This window comes from Hesperophylax consimilis, unplaced genomic scaffold (genome assembly GCF_061612785.1).
Source record: "Hesperophylax consimilis isolate HC1 unplaced genomic scaffold, BYU_Hcon_1.0 scaffold_36, whole genome shotgun sequence".
Classification (NCBI taxonomy): Eukaryota; Metazoa; Arthropoda; class Insecta; order Trichoptera; family Limnephilidae; genus Hesperophylax; species Hesperophylax consimilis.
In genome coordinates this window covers 67,700-86,657 of record NW_028301266.1, presented here as the reverse complement: position 1 = coordinate 86,657, position 18,958 = coordinate 67,700, and the positions used below count along the sequence as shown (strand labels likewise).

General features: G+C 34.6%; 1 protein-coding gene across 1 annotated transcript in view; it reads left to right on the top strand.

Moving 5' to 3' along the window:
- LOC149409076 (uncharacterized) overlaps positions 1–14,702 on the top strand; it is a 30,355-nt gene extending 15,653 nt beyond the window's left edge. The window contains exon 3 of the mRNA XM_089650133.1: positions 14,574–14,702. Within this exon, the coding sequence (XP_089506259.1) occupies positions 14,574–14,702 (129 nt within the window). The remainder of the gene's footprint in view (positions 1–14,573) is intronic.
- The last annotated feature ends 4,256 nt before the right edge of the window (positions 14,703–18,958 follow it).

The window sequence follows — 18,958 nt, the reverse complement described above, 5'->3', positions numbered from 1 at the left end:
CGACCATTCAGGAAAGTATCTTCTAATCTATTTACAATTTGGTACTGCCACCCCGGGAACCATTTATTGGATAACTACACCTCTGCCATAGGTCACCCCAAGTGGTTTGGTGACTGTGCCCGGGTTCATGGGGTGAGGTTTGCTCGGGTCTTGGCGGTGGATGTGTCCTCCAGCTGCGTGGAAGGCCGGAGAGACGGGTTGAGGGAAACCTTTCAGGCAGAACTCTTTGGGAACATCGTCTTGCACCGCAGTGGGAGGGATGGATTCATACGTCCGTCACTCCTGGACCCACACACCCCAGATTCCTACCCACCCCTTATCCTTCCCAAAACTTCCTCTCCTTCCCTTCCTTTAAAATACCCTCCACACAGCATCTTCAAAGATGACATAGGCCTGAGGGAAAATATTTTCCTCAGGGCTTCCTGTGTGGAGCTATTGTTAAACAAACAAAAAAATGGCTCAGTAACATAACTAGTTCTGAATATTTCAAATAATTGAGGTTAATGAGGGCGTACTGTACAGGGCCCGTAAATACTTTAATAGTACACAACTGCTGACCCTGTACAAATCACAAGTGCGCCCCACGGTTGGATTTGGCAGCCACCTCTGGTGCGAAGCCCGAAAATACCTGAAAAACCCTCGACTCTGTGCAGAAACGGGCGGTCTGTTTGATAGATTCTCCCATCTTAACAAACGGATTGCAATCTTTAGAGCATATGCTTGTTCTACCGGTATTTCTATGGAAGATGCTCCGAGGAACTATTATAATATGAGCAATTGTTATTTTACAAAGTTCCTCATAGACCGCATAAGATTTTTCATTTTCAAATCGTTGTGCTATATTCAGTTCTAGTTTCATAACTTCGTCGCACATTTTTTTAAAATCGATAGTTGAAGGCATAACATCAGATTTCAACATTTTTTGTTTTTTTCTTGAATTTTTTTTTTTATATTTAAGGTTATAAAATTAACAAAAATGAAGAACTATTAATACAAAATATGTATAAACATACACCAGCACAAATATTGTGTGCAAAAATCGTTTTCTGAAAATCATATAATAGGTATTCTATAATAAAAGGAAAGAAAACAACTCAAATAAATCAGTACAATTTTCCGGCCTCTGTGTTTCCTCCCTCATAAAACATGGGTCTCTTCAAGACACATGTTCACTCCTTCCCCTCCTCAAAAAGACCCTCCACACAGCATCTTCAAAGATGACATAGGCCCTGAGGGAAATTATTATCCTCTGGGCCTCTTGTGTGGAGTAAATGTAAAAAAAAAATCAACGATTTATTCCACTAAAAAATAATAATAATATCTTTATTTAGGAAAGTTTACACATTACAACTATACATACATATAATGGTGTACATTGATTTGTAACTTTTATATTTAAGGTTATAAAATTAACAAAAATGAAGAACTATTCATACAAAATATGTATAAACATACACCAGCACAAATATTGTGTACAAAAATAGTTTTCTGAAAATCATATAATAGGTATTCTATAATAAAAGGAAAGAAAACAACTCAAATAAATCAGATTTTATAAAATATACTTTCAATAATACTGTAAACACAATACTAATATTATTGAACTTTGGTATTTTAATTGTAAATCAATCTACATTTTCAAATAATATATTAATGCTATTAAAAAGATAGAATATCTTATAAAAGCCTGTTCTACAAAACGAATTTCAAAATAATGAATTCAACTGTAAACGTAATATAAATAAGTTTTGATTGTATAACTTTAATTTTAAATAAACCCGCAATTTTAAATATTCGCGCCAAACGTTACAATGCATTACGTATTTTCGAATATTCAACCAACAAATAAATCTGTTCAAGTCCGTCCAAACAGAAGCTCGACAGTAGGACAAAAGATTTGGCAACATTGCATATCAAGTAAGTGCTTTCATAAAAAAGATCAACAAGCGTTCATGATTTAATGATGAAAATTTTGTGAGCATATGCATAAAATAGCTGTATATATAATAGCTGACCACATTTTAAATTTATTTCACAAAAAAACATGTTGCCACGTAATTTACAGCGTTATATATCACATGTGAAAGGATGATCAAGAAAGGTGGTTTACTCAAAGATGTTCCAATAAGTGTTGTCCGATATAAATATATATATATTTATATATATATTTTTTTTTAAACAAAGACAAACATTCCCGGGTTACGAATAACCTGACAATATTTGAAAATCTCCTACTACCACCATAGTAAGCGGAAAATGTTGCTTGTGTTGTGATGGAGGACTTAGCCAGCCGAGGAATTGAAAACACTACGCCTGGTTGGGACCCAGGCGCGATGTCAACTCGGCCACCGACCGGTCAAAAAGTATAACAATATTAAGTTAAGTATTATTATATTAAACAAAGTACTATAATATTAAGTTAAGTATTATAATATTAAACTAAGTATTATAATATTTATTTATTTAAACTTCTACTATTAAACTATTTATCTTCCACTAAACGGTGCCGAAATTCACACTTCACTTTTGACAGTAGTCAAACGCACTCAACATGTACATTTAAATGATGATTTCACGCGCTTGAAGGAGGGCAACCTTTTGTCGAAACAAATGCGGAAGCTTGATCCCTTCATTGACGACCACGGTGTGCTCAGGGTGGGTGGCAGGTTATCTCGATCTGGGCTCGAATTCGAGCATAAACATCCTGTCCTGCTTCGAATCTAACCTTACTTTTCTTGTGATGGACGCTCTACATCGAGAACATTGTCACCCAGGCATTAACACAATGCAATATTTCTTGACACAGCAGTTCTGGATTCTGTCCCCCAAGCACGCCATCCGACATTGTCTGTCAAAGTGTATACAATGTTATCGCATAAATCCAGCACCTCTACAGCCTTTCATGTGACCTACCCGCCGCTCGTGTTAATCAGGTTAAACCATTCTCGATTGTGGGCATTGATTACGGTGGTCCGTTTCGTATAATGGCCGGCAACTATCGCTAAGATAAACAAGTATTATCTTTGCTTATTCGTCTGTTTTACCACCAAGGCTCTACATCTTGAAGTAGCTTCTGACCTGTCTACCGAAGCTTTTATTGCAGCGCTACTTCGATTTGTAGGTCGACGAGGTCGTGTAAACGTCATACACTAAGATTGCGGCACGAATTTCGTTGGAACTAAGACTCAGCTCAATTCATTTATGCAAACTGCTACACAGTCAGAAAAAATTGAGGTCCGTTTCAATCCACCATCGAGTTCCCATTTCGGTGGCGTATGGGAGATTCAGGTTAAATCGGTTAAAACTCATCGCTTAATCGGTAACAAAACGTTAACTTTCGAGGAGCTGACGACACTATTTGTGCAGATTGAGGCCATGCTAAACTCTCGGCCTCTCTACCCGTTGAGTTCTGACCCAAACGATTTGCGCGTGTTGACTCCAGGTCATTTTTTGACTTTGGAACTCTTGACTTCCGTGCCGGACGAGGATTATACTTATCTAAAAATCAACCATCTGAGTCACTGGCAACTCATTTAACGTTTCCAAGGGGATTTTTGGAAACGTTGGAAGTTTGAATATCTCCAATTGCTAACACAGCGCGCCAAGTGGACCAAAAATTGCAACTCACTCTCTGTGAATGATGTAGTGATAATCCGAATCGATAATCTGTCCCTTTGCACTGGCCTCTCGCACGAGACGACAAATTGCACCCAGGTCCCGACGGCGTTGTGCGTATCGCTACGGTTCGTACATCGAATGGTTCTCTTCTCACGAGACCATTAACCAAATTATGTCCATTGCCTAGTAAATGTGACTAATCATCTTCGCTTTCGCGGCGCATTCTCTCTTATCGATTTTCCTTATTCTTATTTTTATTGTTCCATTTTCTAATTATTATCATAATTATCATTATTATTATTAATATTTTTTTTCTTCTTTCTTTTCACTGTTTCTTCGTTCACGCAACTTTTCACAGCATTGCCTGTTTTGGTTTCTAAATTTTCTTTAAAATACACCTTGTTGTTTATTATTTATTGTTATTAAGTTTAATTTGTAGAACTCCATTTTATTTTTAATTTTTTTTATATATACAATAATATTATTATTGGGTTTAAAAAAACAGTTTATTTTAAACAAGTTCTGCTGTGTAATTATTATTACGCGTGACAGCTGTTTCGCCCTCTATTAAAATAACCCTATGAGTCATCGTTTGGGAATAACTAACATTTAGACATTCAGTCAAATTCAAACATTACACTAATTGGGGAAACTTTACTAGGGTAATAACCATCAATAATTTCTAACATTTTTACTCAGAAATCAATTAAGAAATCAGTAATTGAAATTAAAATACCTACCTAGAAATAATATAAATGTATCGTCTGTAAGTGGGCTACCCACAGTTTGAAAATGCCTTTAGAGGGCGAAACAGCTGTCACGCGTAATAATAATTACACAGCAGAACTTGTTTAAAATAAACTGTTTTTTTAAACACCTAATTTATTATTATTTTGGTGGGCGGAATGTTCCGTCACGCCGATTTGCTTTTGACAGGCCGTGTGCCGACCAATAGTATGGTCAGATTTTGAACTGTACAGTTTGAATTCACAAACGTCAGACATTGAATACAGATACATAAAAGGTACTCTTATCAAGTATAATTTAATACACCTTATCACTTGTATCATAATGAACTGAGCATTAATATAAAATAAAATATATTATTAAATGTATGAGAATAATGTTGCAATTTCCACAACCCTCCCCACAATGGTTTACTGTTCTGAGGCGGCATTTTAGATTTTTAAATGATTATCTATATATCTTTACATTGTATTCATCATGTTTCCAAGTTATTGTAGTGAGTTAATGTTTGCAAGCTATAATGATTATCAATTAGTTCTCTCAGCCATGTTTGATTTAAGTTAGTATACTAGATAGTTGATTTGTTAGGGAATTATATAGTTTCGCACCATGAAATATTTCTCTTTCCAAAAGATGTGTTAAAATTAGTTGTTACCAGGAATTTTCGATTTTTCCCCTGGTTTTGTATTTATTTTAAGCAGAGGGATATTCAGATATGTTGAAATAAAGGTTTTGTGGATTGAAAACTTAAAGATATTTCGTCTGTGGGAGTTCCGACCAGAACTTTTAGAATTTTCTTAAGCGTAAACTTATTTTTGGCTATGTTGAGCAGCTCTGTGTGAGTGATCAAGGCAGGTTCCAATTGCAAGATATTCCATGTTTTGAAAGTGTGTTATAGTAGGACAGAGGCATGATAAAACTTGATAACGTTCCTCGTACGAGTGATTCATTAGAATTCAAGTAATTTGGGAGTTTAGTTATCCATCTAATCTCCTTTGTATTTTTGGAAAGGTTATGTTTCATATGAGTCTTCATATGGTTCGTCAGCTGGCTATTTTAAATAGTTGCACTCGGAACATGAAAAAGGTTTTTTCCATATGTTAGTTAGCATGTGTCTCTTCAGATCGCTCCTTCGAGAACATGAAGAGTTGCACATAGAATCTGAAAAAGGTTTTTATCCACTATAAATCACCGTGTGTTTCTTTAAACATCCTTTTGGAGAACATGGATAGTTAGACTCGGAACATCTAAAAGGTTACTCTCCAGAGTGAGTCAGGATGTTATTCGTCAGACTACTTATTTGAGAAAATGAATTGTTGCATTGAGAACGTGAATAAGGTTTTTCTCCAGTGTGAGTGAGCATGTGTCTCATCAGACTGCCCTTTTGAGAAAATGAATTGTTGCACAAAGAACATGAAAATGGTTTTTCTCCACTGTGAATCCGCATGTGTAGAGTCAGGTTTCTTTTTCGAGAACATGAATAGTTGCACTCAGAACATGTAAAAGGTTTTTCTCCAGTGTGAGTCAGCACGTGCATTTTCAAATCGCTCCTTTGAAAACATGAATATTTGCAAAAAGAACATGAAAAACGTTTTTCTCCAGTGTGAGTTCGCATGTGCGCCGTCAAACTGTCCTTTACAGCACACGAATAGTTGCACTCAGAGCATTTAAAAGGTTTCTCTCCAGTGTGAGTCAGCAAGTGTCTTGTCAGACTGCTCTTTCGAGAACATGAATAGCTGCACACAGAACATGAAAAAGGTTTTTCTCCGGTGTGAGTGAGCATGTGTTGCGTCAGGTTGCTCTTATGAGAAAATGAATTGTTGCACATAGAACATGAAAAAGGTTTTTCTCCAGTGTGAGTCAGCATGTGGCTCATCAGAATGCTCTTTTGAGAAAATGAATCGTTGCACAAAAAACATGAAAATGGTTTTTCTCCACTGTGAGTTCGCATGTGGCTCGTCAGATTGCTCTTATAAGAAAATATATAATTGCACTCGCAACATGAGAAAGGTTTTTTTCCACTGTGAGTCATCATGTGGCTAGTCAATTGTGTTTTTCGAGAACATGAATAGTTGCACTCGCAACACGAAAAGGTTTTTTCTCCACTGTGAGTCTGCGGTTTTACATCTGTTTTACCTGGTGTCTGGGTAATTCTTTCAAAGCCTTCTAAGCATTGCTTTTTAACACCTGGCAAGTCTATGTCAATTTCCATGTAAGGAAACCCCCCTTCATCTTCAGCTCGGGGTCCTAGTTCTGCCTTGATGCTAACAGTCTCCACATTAATGCCACCTATAAAAACAATAAGAATGTTGAACATCGAAAAACAACAAAGGGTTTTTTTGAACGATTGAAGATAGCTTAGATTAACAATGTAGAAGCGATAATTTGGATAGGAGACCTTAAGATTAATTTAAGTAATAGGAATGGCCTAACAAGTCTGATTCATGGACCGATGCTTCAAGAACGGAAAACTGTTTGCTCTTGAGCACCTTCCGCCTAATAAATCACACGTTTAACTTCTTAGGATACGCTCAGTATCGCCCGGGTTAACAGACATAAAAAAAACATATATAATATAACTACAAATATACACAAAATATTCATGGTTATATTCATATGAACACAATTCTTAAATGAAACGTGTATAAAATGGCTTTGGGCGTGTTTAGTGACCACATCTAAGGCAAGGACACATTTTATATGAAAATGCCCATAGACATATGAATATTAGTAGACTTTCCCTAATTGATAAAAGCGTATTATTCCCCACTCCCCATACCGGTTCCATTGGAGCCGGCTGGGCTCGCGTATGGCCTCCGGTGAATCTAGAAAATGTGACATCATCATTCTTGTGCGAACTAGCGTCGAGCTATAGTCGAGCTTCATCGGTTCATTTTACGAAATAACACGGCAAAATGGTGGTTTGTGCTATGAACACTTATAAAAATAGATGTGAAAAAGAGAATAAACCCAATTGTCGTATTACGTTTCATATGTTAGCATTATTTTACTTTATTTTAAGCTTATTCACATCGTATAATATGGATCAGTTGTAGAAACATATACTTTCACATCGAGATACATCTGGACGCGTACACAAAGCCGTTTGCATAAGAATCAGGGATGTGCTTTCGCCTTTTGGGTTTTATAAAATACATAATCGTATCATTTGGAACGTCTATTTTTTCATCTGTTTTTTCTTGCTGGAACTCCGTCGTATTAATTAAGGATAATAAACCAATCATTTTTAAATTTATTCCACTTTAATGGCGTCATTACGTATGTACGGTACTGCTAGAACGAGAAGGAGTGCATATCACGTAATGCGCTAGGTTATACCGAGTGGCGATGTGTGATAGAAAAACATGTTTTTTGTTTTTAATTGAAAAAGTGTCATCGGACGGCAAAATGATGTCTAAATTTTTACTCCAAATACTCTTAGAAATCGCTGGTACAAGCTGTGTGTATATAATTTCATTTGTTTTTTTTAGTTGGTTTCCTTTTTTATTATTTTCTTAAAAGTGAAATGTTATATATTTTATTTCATTATTTTATTATTAATAGGAACAGAGCTGAGAGCGGTTGTGACAACCCTCCAAAATTGCTCGAATGTAGCGATTCTCAAGTGTGCTCATCGTTGTTTACTGGAATGTAAATTATGAAACATTTATAAAAAGGTCTTAACTAAATACGGAAACAAAATATAAAATAAAATATCATTCAAAGGCAGATTTTACTTTTAAGAAATAAATGGTGATATTATAATGCGAGATGCCTATATACTGTCAGATTGATTTATTGACGAATCACAGTCACCTTTCCCCTCTGCGTCCCCCAACTGTTGGTTTGACCCCTCACCTTTAAGTTCTCGTCTATCAATATATATATATATATATATGTCTATGAAAAATGCCAAATATATGTATGTACGGCAAGAGAGGACAATTCAAAACGAACTGGGATTTTCTGGGAATGAAATTTTTTTTTTACATATGTAATGCTACTAACTGGCAGTCCGAGAAGTCTCCGCACTTTGCCAACATTCCATCTTTACATCTGAGGCATCAAAATCCATTTCCGTATACGGTATTTCACCTCCGTCGTCTTCTTGGGGCTCTGGTTCCGTCTTTATGGAAACTGTATCCGGATTTAGTAGATCCATGGCACTGCTGTGGTAGAATTTGGTAATTAGTACAAGCCCAAACAAATAAACCTGAAAAAGAACACTGTTGTAACGGAACTATTATTTGAATGTGCTCGGAATATTCTTTTAAAACAATGATATTGTATGCAAAATGTATATTTGGACATAAGGATATAAGAACTGTGACTATCTTGACCTTGAAGTCGACATTTAAAATCGGTTGAGAGAATTGTCGTCAATCGTCGGATTACTCAATGTATACTATATCCATATCTAAAGTTAAGCAAGTAAACCTTTCATTGGGTCCGCCATTATACTTTCAACAGAATATTGGTTATCGATATTAGAAATGCTTTAAAAATGGTAGACGTCTTATTGACAGTTTAAAGTTCCTCAAACAAAACGCCACTGGACTCCCTATCTTAGGTTTCGATCGGCGTAAGTTTAGAAAAGTTGCGTTAGAGACAGCGCAGTTGTGCATTTGAGTATTCCATAGCACAAATTAAATGACAGTCGCTCAGTTCGATTTGGAATAACGGTCGCTACCAAAATGAATAGCGATGAATATAAGAATCAGTACTTACCAATAACAATCACAATTATGAGATTATAAATTTTACTGCGTGGGCTGAACAGTTCAAGAATTATAATGTATATCGATGTATAGAGATTAAAAACAGGATGAAATCACTAGCAGTAAGAAAGGAGTAGGTAATTTTTATTTCATTGACATTATATAATAATTGAGTCATAGAAATTTATTTTAGTCAATCAATATTTATTTTACTTAAACCGCATTAAAGAAATTAATTACAAGAGCGATTGTGAAAATGACAAGAAAAATTGTTGGCGTAAAAAATATCGCTTGCTCCATAATATGACTTTAACAGTTATAATTGTCCTGCAACATTCGGGCGGGCGCGCGACATTACAAACAATCGTCGTAGTCTTTTTGGAAGATAAACAACCCAGCCTGACATGTTTTATGTAATATTTTTGTAAAAAGTGAGAAGAAAACTTTGAGTTCACAAAATAAAAAAATAAAAAATTATATCTTACGCCTAATATGGCTTTTAAATACATATATAACAATATTTAAGAAATTATACTAGTAAATAGTGCCGGAAATGACTCAAAGGCGGAACATGGACCACGTGAAGAACGGAAAATTGACTTAATGTAGGGGGATATCCATATACGGAAATTGACATAGACCTGCCGGACGTTAAAAATGAATGCTTAGAACGCTTTGAAAGAATTGCCCAGACAGCAGGTTAAACTTCTGTATAACCTGCTATGTAAGTTTTGACAATTCGTGCAATCCTATATTATATATGCAATGCAACTAACTGGCTGTCCGAGAACTCGCCGCATTTTGCAAACATTCCATCTTCACATCCGGGAGGTCAAAATCCATATCCGTATACGGCATTTCACCTCCGCCGTCTTCTTGGGGCGCTGGTTCCGTCTTTAATATGGGAATTGTATCGATATTAAGCAGGTCCATGGCACTGCTGTAGTGGGATTTGATAATTGGTACAAGACCAAACAAAAATACATGAAAAGAAACATAGTTGTAACGGAACCCTTATTTGAATGTGCTCGGAATATTCTGTCAAAACAATGATATCGTATGATTAACGCATATTTGGAATAAGGATAAAATAATCGTGACTATTTTGACCTTGAAGTCGACATTTGCAATCGGTCGAGAGAATTGTCGTCAGTCGTCGTATAACTCAATATATAATTTATTCATATTTTAAGTTAAGCCAGTAAACCGTTCGTTGTGTTCGCCATTATACTATTAACAGAATATTGGTTACCGATATTTGATATTCTTCCAAAACACTTAAAAATGGTATACCTCCAATTGACATTTTGAAGTTCCTCAAGCAAAATGCCAATGGATTTCCCAACTAAGGTACCAATTGGTGTAAGATAAGATAAGTTGCTTTAGACACAGCGCCGTTGTGCATTTGAGAATTCTATAAAACAAATTAAAGGAAATTGGTCGCTCAGTTTGATTCAGAATAACGGTAGCTACCAAAATTAATAGCGATGAATATAAGCATCAGTACTTACCAATAACAATAACAAGTATGGGAATATAAATTAAGCTGCGTGGGCTTAACAGTTGAAGGACTACAACGTATAATTAAAGATTAAAAATAAAATGAAATCACTGGCAGTAGAGAAAGCGTACGTCAAATAAAATTTTTGAGCATAGAAATTAAACAATTATGAGTCATAGACAATTATTTTATATATATATATATATATATATATATATATATAAATATTTAAGGCCCGTTTATAATAGGAATAAGCGGTAAGAATAAGTCGTAAAGTCCTAGGCTGTAGAAGTTGGAAATAGTAGATACCATAGAGTATCGATCGAAAATACATAAATCTCGGTAAATATCTCAGCTTTCTGTAATCCGTAACCGTAAAAGATAAAGTTGGACCATCTTTTCGGTTATGGAAAAAAATAAGAGATTATTGCCATCTATTATAAACGGATACACAGGTTACCTATATTCCAACTTCTACGGCCTAGGGCTTTACGGCTTATTCTTACCGCTTATTTCTATTATAAACGCGACTTTAATGATGCATTACACCATACTTTTTTTAATATTGATCACTATATCGGGATCAGACGAAATATTTTTGTCTTCCACGATAATTTTTTCGTTATCAATGTTTTTCAATTTTGTATTTATTTTCGATTTCATGTGAAAAGTTTTGCCATTCGAGAAGAAATAATATTTTGAGACGGTATTAAATCGTCAACAAGTGGCAATAACTTAAAAATAAACATATATCACAATCATGAAATACTGTCACTCATTTGCGAGCTTTGTCACGTGCTTTGTCGTCACCCAGTCGATATTTTTGTTTGCTGGTTCGTATAGGTACCAGTGCCTTAGCAAAATTGCCTACATGATCTTCGTATCTTGATCGGTATGATATTCCCAAAATATTTGTGGTAGAACTACCAAAACACAGCAGCAAAAATACCGAAGCAACAACTCTCACAAATATCCATAAATAAACCACTCGCCCTATTTCTATTTCATTAATTTAATCAAAGTAAATGTCAACTATCCGGTGTGGTTGGACAAATGTATAATTGATACAATTAAATTCAAGGAATCTCTTCGCAGAAAATATAAAACAACTAAAAGCAATTTATGTTACTCATTGTTCTCTGCAAAAAGAATTTTGGGGATCTGGTGAGGAGACAAACAACAACAACAACAAAATACAATGAAAGATGTTGTGAAGGTCACAGTGTTTTATTGAGTCAGGTTGCCGTATATGAGATGTGACTTCAGGGGGCTTACTCGGTATATTTCGATTTCACAAACGAATACGTTTCTGTTTGGCCAAACTTATCACATCGGACTCAAAACAGTACTCTATTACTCCAAGGATTAAGTTCGGTTTATTTTACCGTCGTCTGGCGTCGATGCGTTTACATCTCACATAACTGGAAAATCTACCCTTTCTAACTTGTTAACCTATCAAAACTATATATTTGATTCCATGTCTAGTAAATGTCATGTTGACTCTATTTATACCGATTTTAGCAAGGCTTTCGATGAAGTCAATCATGAGTTATTGCTGAATAAACTCCATAAATTCGGTATAGGTGGTTCACTATATAGGTGGTATAATAGTTACTTGACCAACAGATTACTGGCTGTTAAAATTGATGGTACATTTTCATACAAATTCACTGCTACGAGTGGTGTTCCCCAGGGGTCACACTTAGGTCCAATCCTGTTTTTATTATGTGTTAATGATGTGTTATATATTTTCAATGATGTTCAAGATTAATGTTTGCAGACGACCTGAAATTATTCAAAGCAATCAGAAACATTAAGGATTGCCACATATTGTCAAATAACTTGTCAAGATTTATTATATGGTGTCGTGATAACCGCTTGCAACCAGAAGCAAATGTCAAATTATGAGGTTTTATCGAATAAAGAATCCAATATTTTTTATTATTCCATTAACAATATGTCGTTAGTATCTGTCTCGAAAATTAATGACTTAGGCATTTGGTTTGACACGAAACTTAACTTTATCAATCATACAGAAATAATAACCAATAAAACTTTAATGTTGGGATTTATTTTAAGGGTATCTAGTGATTTCAATAATGTCAATACTGTAAAAACATTATACATGTTACTAGTAAGGAGTCATGTAGAATACAATTCCATGGTTTGGTCCCCAAATTATGAGGTTCATTCACATGCGATTAAAAGAATCCAAAATAATTTTTAAGATATGTAAATTTTAAGTTGGGCATTCCTAGAAAACCTAAATTACGATAACGTACTTTGTTCAGTAAATTTAATAAAATTATCTGATCGTAGAATCATTTCCGATTTAACCTGTTTGTATAAAATCATTAATTCAATGTTTGATACTATTTATTATATGTAATCTCTTTTCATACTCCAAGCAGGTCGGTTACAAGACAGTACCTACCGTATTATTGTAACAATTCTATATCAACGTCCCAATATCACACTCCTATGCGACGGATTCAACAGCTAGGAAACAAATACTCCGATGTTGTTGATATATTGTGTACATCAATTTCATTTTATAAGCATACCTTATCCACTGGATTGCTTTTAGTAATATAAATGCGCCAATTTAAATGCCTCCGATTGCTATATTGAAAAAAATTGCAAATTATCTCGTGATTCGGAAAATATTTATTTTAAAATTTTAGCCCTTCCCGCGTCTATTATTTTGCACTAAATACGAAGCTATTGAAATGCTTTATCCGGTAAAACACAGATGTCGCAAATCCTAGGATTAATTCGTCTTCTATGGAAATTTCAAGTTGACTCTTTTATTCAGAAATTCTCTGTGTTTTTTTCGCGTGCGGTTTACAGCTGTCAGAAATATAAATCATTGAAATGTCGTAAGTATATCATTTTAATTTAATATTATTGTACCAGTGTATCTGCTAATCATTTGTATAACTATTTAACGTGTTTTCAACTCTATTATATAAAAAAATTACTGTTTTTAATACATTTCTAAAACCAAATGTGAATTTTTCGACGCCATTACAGAATGTGTTTTGTTTTTACAAAAATCGATTTAATTAATTCACGTGTGCATTGGAAATAAAGTTATTCCATTATAGTGATTCGTAACAAAGAGAAAAATATAAATTTTATATAGATTGGGTGTTTTTTAAACAAGTAACTTGCATTTGAAATCTGTAGCAATTTATGAACATAAATTCGCCATTTTAGGACATTTCTGGAATTAAGGTCCCACTACACAATACGTTTTCGATGATTTCGTTTTACGATTAATTAATTTATTTCAAATTTGAAGGTTTAAATGTATTTTACAAAATATAAGTATTTACATTAATTATTTTGAATATAAAATATATAGTGGACTGGTGAGAGGCAGAGGGAGACGAGGGATTGGGCCAGCCGCTGGTGCCGCTCCAGTATCAGCACTAGCTGCAGAACGAGGGCGAGGTCGTGGACGTAGGCGAGAAGCTGTAGCTACAGCTCGGTATGGAGTGTTAGTATTTTTTAATATTTTTAAAGTCGCTCTTTTACTGTGGATCTGTGTTGTGCTATCATATATATTTTTTTTATATTTTAACAGTGATCCAGCTTTACTAATAGTGAGAGAGGATCGCGCCAGTGCCCAAAAGGCAGTAAGGGCCCAGTCTGCTTCCTTCCAACTGGAATTTGATTTCAGAAAGTCCAGAAGCAGGCGGCGCGAATCCTTCTCCCCACTGCGCCCCCAAGAAAAACAAAAAAAAGTAAGTGAACGTGTTTAAATATGCATGATACAATATTATTGTTTTCCTGAGTGTTCTGCAACAGTGAGAGTGAGTTGGATTAGCGTTGGTTATATGTGCATTGTACACATGAGGTAGATTCGAAGCTGTCCATGACACTGATGTTGATTTTTCATTTATTTTACCTACTGGCTTTTTACAGATTCAGTTCACGCGTGAATGAGAACAATCCGTTAATGTGATTAATGTATATGTTTTCAGAATTCCATCTCCGGAGAGAATAGGGTGTCCTTTTTCACTAGGGACACCAGCAACATTACCTTCACCAGTTCCCCCAACATTGACATCTCCCGCTACCTTCACTCCCTTACCTGGGACATCACGGGATGAACCGCGGTGGGGTGATGATAGCGAGTTGTGGGTGGACGTCCCACTCTACCAAGAAGTGCCTGCGTTTGGAAATGGTGAGTTTATTTTTTAAAACACTCTACCGGGTGCGGACCGTAATTGAAAAATAGACGCATTAAATTAATTTGTGATTTCTGTTGTTTCAGAAACGAATATGTTGAATAGCCGCGGGAGCGATGTGGACGATGAAGCGAGCGACGTGGACGCAGCAGCTCGCTATCAAGAAAAGTCAACACTTAGGAACCGTTAGTTAAAAAACTAAATAACTAACCACCAAATCCACCATACCATTTCCTCGCAGGGGTAGGCAAAAATTATGGTCCGCTACACAACTCCGTCTTGGCAGACATAATCTTTGCTTTATTCACATGCATACATCGTCTCATACATACACTGATGTTATTCTAAACCTTGACATTGCCCGCCTCAAGTATTTGATTCGTTTGATCGTGCTATTAGTTTATTTTTTAATTGTCGTACCAGAGGCGGTCCGTAATTTAAATACAGACGCATTAAATTAATTTGTGATTTCTGTTGTTTCAGAAACGGACATGAAGGATAGCCGCGCAAGCGACGTGGACGACGAAGCGAGCGACGTGGACGATGAAGCAAGCGACGTCGACCACGTAGTGAGCAACGAGGATACTTTATGCATGTTACCAGAACCATCTCAAATTTTTAGCAATGCACTTCACCCCGCTTTGGCCATAGAACTTAGGAGACAATACCAGGATGATAGGCAGGCAATGCGATCGATTCTGCCGCCTGAGGTTTTTTTTGTGTGATAGCATCCCCAATTGGTGGTATGTTGTGAGACTGAAGTTATGGAAGGAGATGGGGAAGAGGAAGGTGGTGAATTACTTGGCTATTCACTTGTGTTTGGTGACCAGATCTTTCCGCATTCTTTCCAGGTTCTTTCCGCGTATTTACATCTCATTAAAATGTTGTTACGACAAAGCTCCCAAAGGTTCGATTTTGGGGCCCTTTTGGAGAAGGTTTGGTGGACGTTTAATATGTATATTTCAATTCTGATCATTGAAATATACATATTGAAAAATGCATAGGTATTTTCGTTTTTCCCTGTATATTGTACACTTTACTTGTTTTGTTTTTGTCTTTTTATATATGTTTTTTCAATTTATCTATATCTAGTAAAGTGGCTATTTTAGATCTAGTAGCTAAACATAATGAAACCATTTCAAGCAATGTTCAATTTTGAATGGCGGTCTGTCACCAGGGCGATACTAAGAGTATAACTCTGCAACGAGGCATAATGATACTATATATTGATTTGTTTGAATTATGTGACACCAATAAAAAAAATAATTATTTTTATTGCTATTTTTTTTCAAAACCCAACATTTAGGTATAAAAATCAGAAAGATTTTAATAAAATAAAATACTTTTTGTTTTAAAACCACGAGTTTTAAATAATTTTTACAACCGACCGGTTTCGCTTTAGTCAAGCATCTTCAGGGTACAAATTATTACTACTTGTGGTTTTAAAACTAAAAGTATTTTATTAAATATGTCAAACCACAAAGTGATTGCTTTCTACAATAATATAAAGATTTTAATTACCGCTCTAAGCTCCTGCAAGTTTGACATGAAAGGTTTCATCACCATCATCAACTTTGCTAGGTTAATTCACCTGGTGTGTTTTGAGCTTAAACGATGTAAAATCACGTATTTTGGGGGAAAAATGTCGAAATAACACGGAATTTAAGCAATTAACAAAGTATTTTCTGAAAGATTAGTAATATGTATTGCTTTGATATATATCTTATTTAAAACCTTGTTTCTTGTTTTACTATCCAATATAAAAACATGGTCATAAATATCCAGTATTAGATCTCAATTATATAAAAAACGGCGCTTCGATTTTGACATTGTAAAATAGACTGTCTGTATTATACTATTCAATTAGTTAAAAAAAGGCAAAAATTGTAATAATTGTTATTGGGAATTGTAGACAATGAAATTATCTTTCTAATTTAATACAATTTCAGTGTGTTAAATGTACTAAATATAGTAATTTAGTTCTTTACATTTGGACAGTCCGTGATCAAATTCTTTGAAATATTTTTTCACCCACGATCTCTGAAAGGTTGTTTACGGTTAAAATCAAGTCTTTTTTCCATAGACATGTATCCTTTATTATCAAGTAAACCACAGACAACATACAGAATTATAAAATATTTCATGTTGACTCGAAAAAGTACCTGTCACAGCAGTTTCGAAGTAAAAAAATACGCAGGATCCACGCGATTATAAACTTTACGAATTTTTATATTTTTTCTATAAATCCTACAAAAATGAAACAAACAACAAAATACAGGTTAATCATTGTACTTACACTAATTTCAAACAAGTGAACAAAACATTAAGGCCAAGATAAAAGTTAACAAACCTTTTCAACGTCACCCCAATTTTTGTTACGCTTGAGCCTTTTTAATTCTACCTCCAAATTAATCTCAACATTATCCATTTTTAGGTTATTCAAAGATAAACAAACCAACTCGTGGATTACTTTTTTGACATATGAATAAACGTGAAGTTGGCAACACGCTGCGAAATGCCAAATTTTTCAAGTGTTGCTACTGAAAAAAAATCATATTCCATAATCCAGCGGTCGAGCTATATTGGGAAAATTTATGATTATGAGTAAAGATTTTTAATCTGACCAGTATAGGCCCCCACCCCTGTATAGCTAATACGGGGTATTATCGTCGTATTAGGGATTTCATTATGAGTAAGACTGTTAATCTTTATTTTTTGGTATGGTTATTAAAAAATTATGAGGAACCCTGCCCTAAACTGACAAAAAAGTGGTTAATAAATGAACAATACGTTTATCTATCCTAAACATTATATTTGGTATTAATATTTAAACTTAAGCTACTGTGTATTATGTTATTAGATTAAATGGTAGAACCTAGAGACAAGCTGATTGTCACAGCTTTGTGGGACTACCCATATCTTTTATTGTATTAAATGTAATTATATTCAATTTAATAAATAAATAAAAAGAAAAAATAAAAACTAGGTTTTATTTCCAACTATTTTCTATGGTACCTACCTACATATGTAGATATGCGATTGCATAATATTGTATCGCTTTCATGTATTTGTTTCATGGTTAGCGGAGGTAGAAAGACTATAGTTTAAATTCACGAGGTAAATTTCAATTGAAAAATTATAGGTAAGTATGTCGAAAATAACCTAGTTTTTTTTCCTAAAACAAGAGGCTCAATTCATAATATGATATTGTGAAACTGACACAAAGTAACACAAAAAATATTAAATCTGTTGAATTATACCAATGTAATAGTGAATTGGACAATAGAATAGAAATTATGAACAAAAACATGATTTGAATTGCACATCAAGAATCAAAATTTAACAAACAGTTACAGTACTTTGGCATAAGTTTTAAAATTTATACATGGAACATCGATGACAGACATAAACTCCTGATAGTCCATAGTTGATTATTTTCCCTGGAAATTAAACAACACAAAATAATTATCGCTAAATGTGTATTCTGACTGTTTTTTTGGAACGACCCTGTAGCATATAAAGTACGTAGAATGTACAGAGATAATTAAATATCAGTAACCTTTGTTTTTTCTGAAAATATATCTCCCACGTACGTTTTTGATGTCGTAATTTGTGATTTCTAATAAAACTTTTTTCCAAGGGTATTTTCCTCCCCATTTTTAAGCTAAGAATTTCTATAAAATGTTATTAACTAGACCGGCGCGGACCAAACGTCCGTTGACAAAATTTCTGCTTGCGCCGAGTTGATAAAAATGCACAAACGCGAATCGAAATTAATTACTATTATATACTTTAAAAATATATTGTTTCAATAATGTCATCTATAATCTGAACCGCCCTTGAGGTGATTTCTCACGAAAAACGGCGCTATATAAATTAGCCAAATATTATTATTATACCAATTTGTGAGACCATAAATAAATAGTCAAATGAGGGATTTTCGTCACAAAATGCGTGCTAGGATTTATTTATTAGTAATTTTTGTGGTGATCTGCCGTGCCGATCACTCAGATAATTTGTAAATAATATACGGTTTGAAACTCCATACTATTTGGTTTATTTAGTATTCATACAAATGGACAGTATTCGAGATGTTATTGCAAAGAGAGGACGAGTTACAACAGACACGCCTTTTTATACGTCTCGGTCATGCTGTCTCACTCAGATATGCCTGTCTC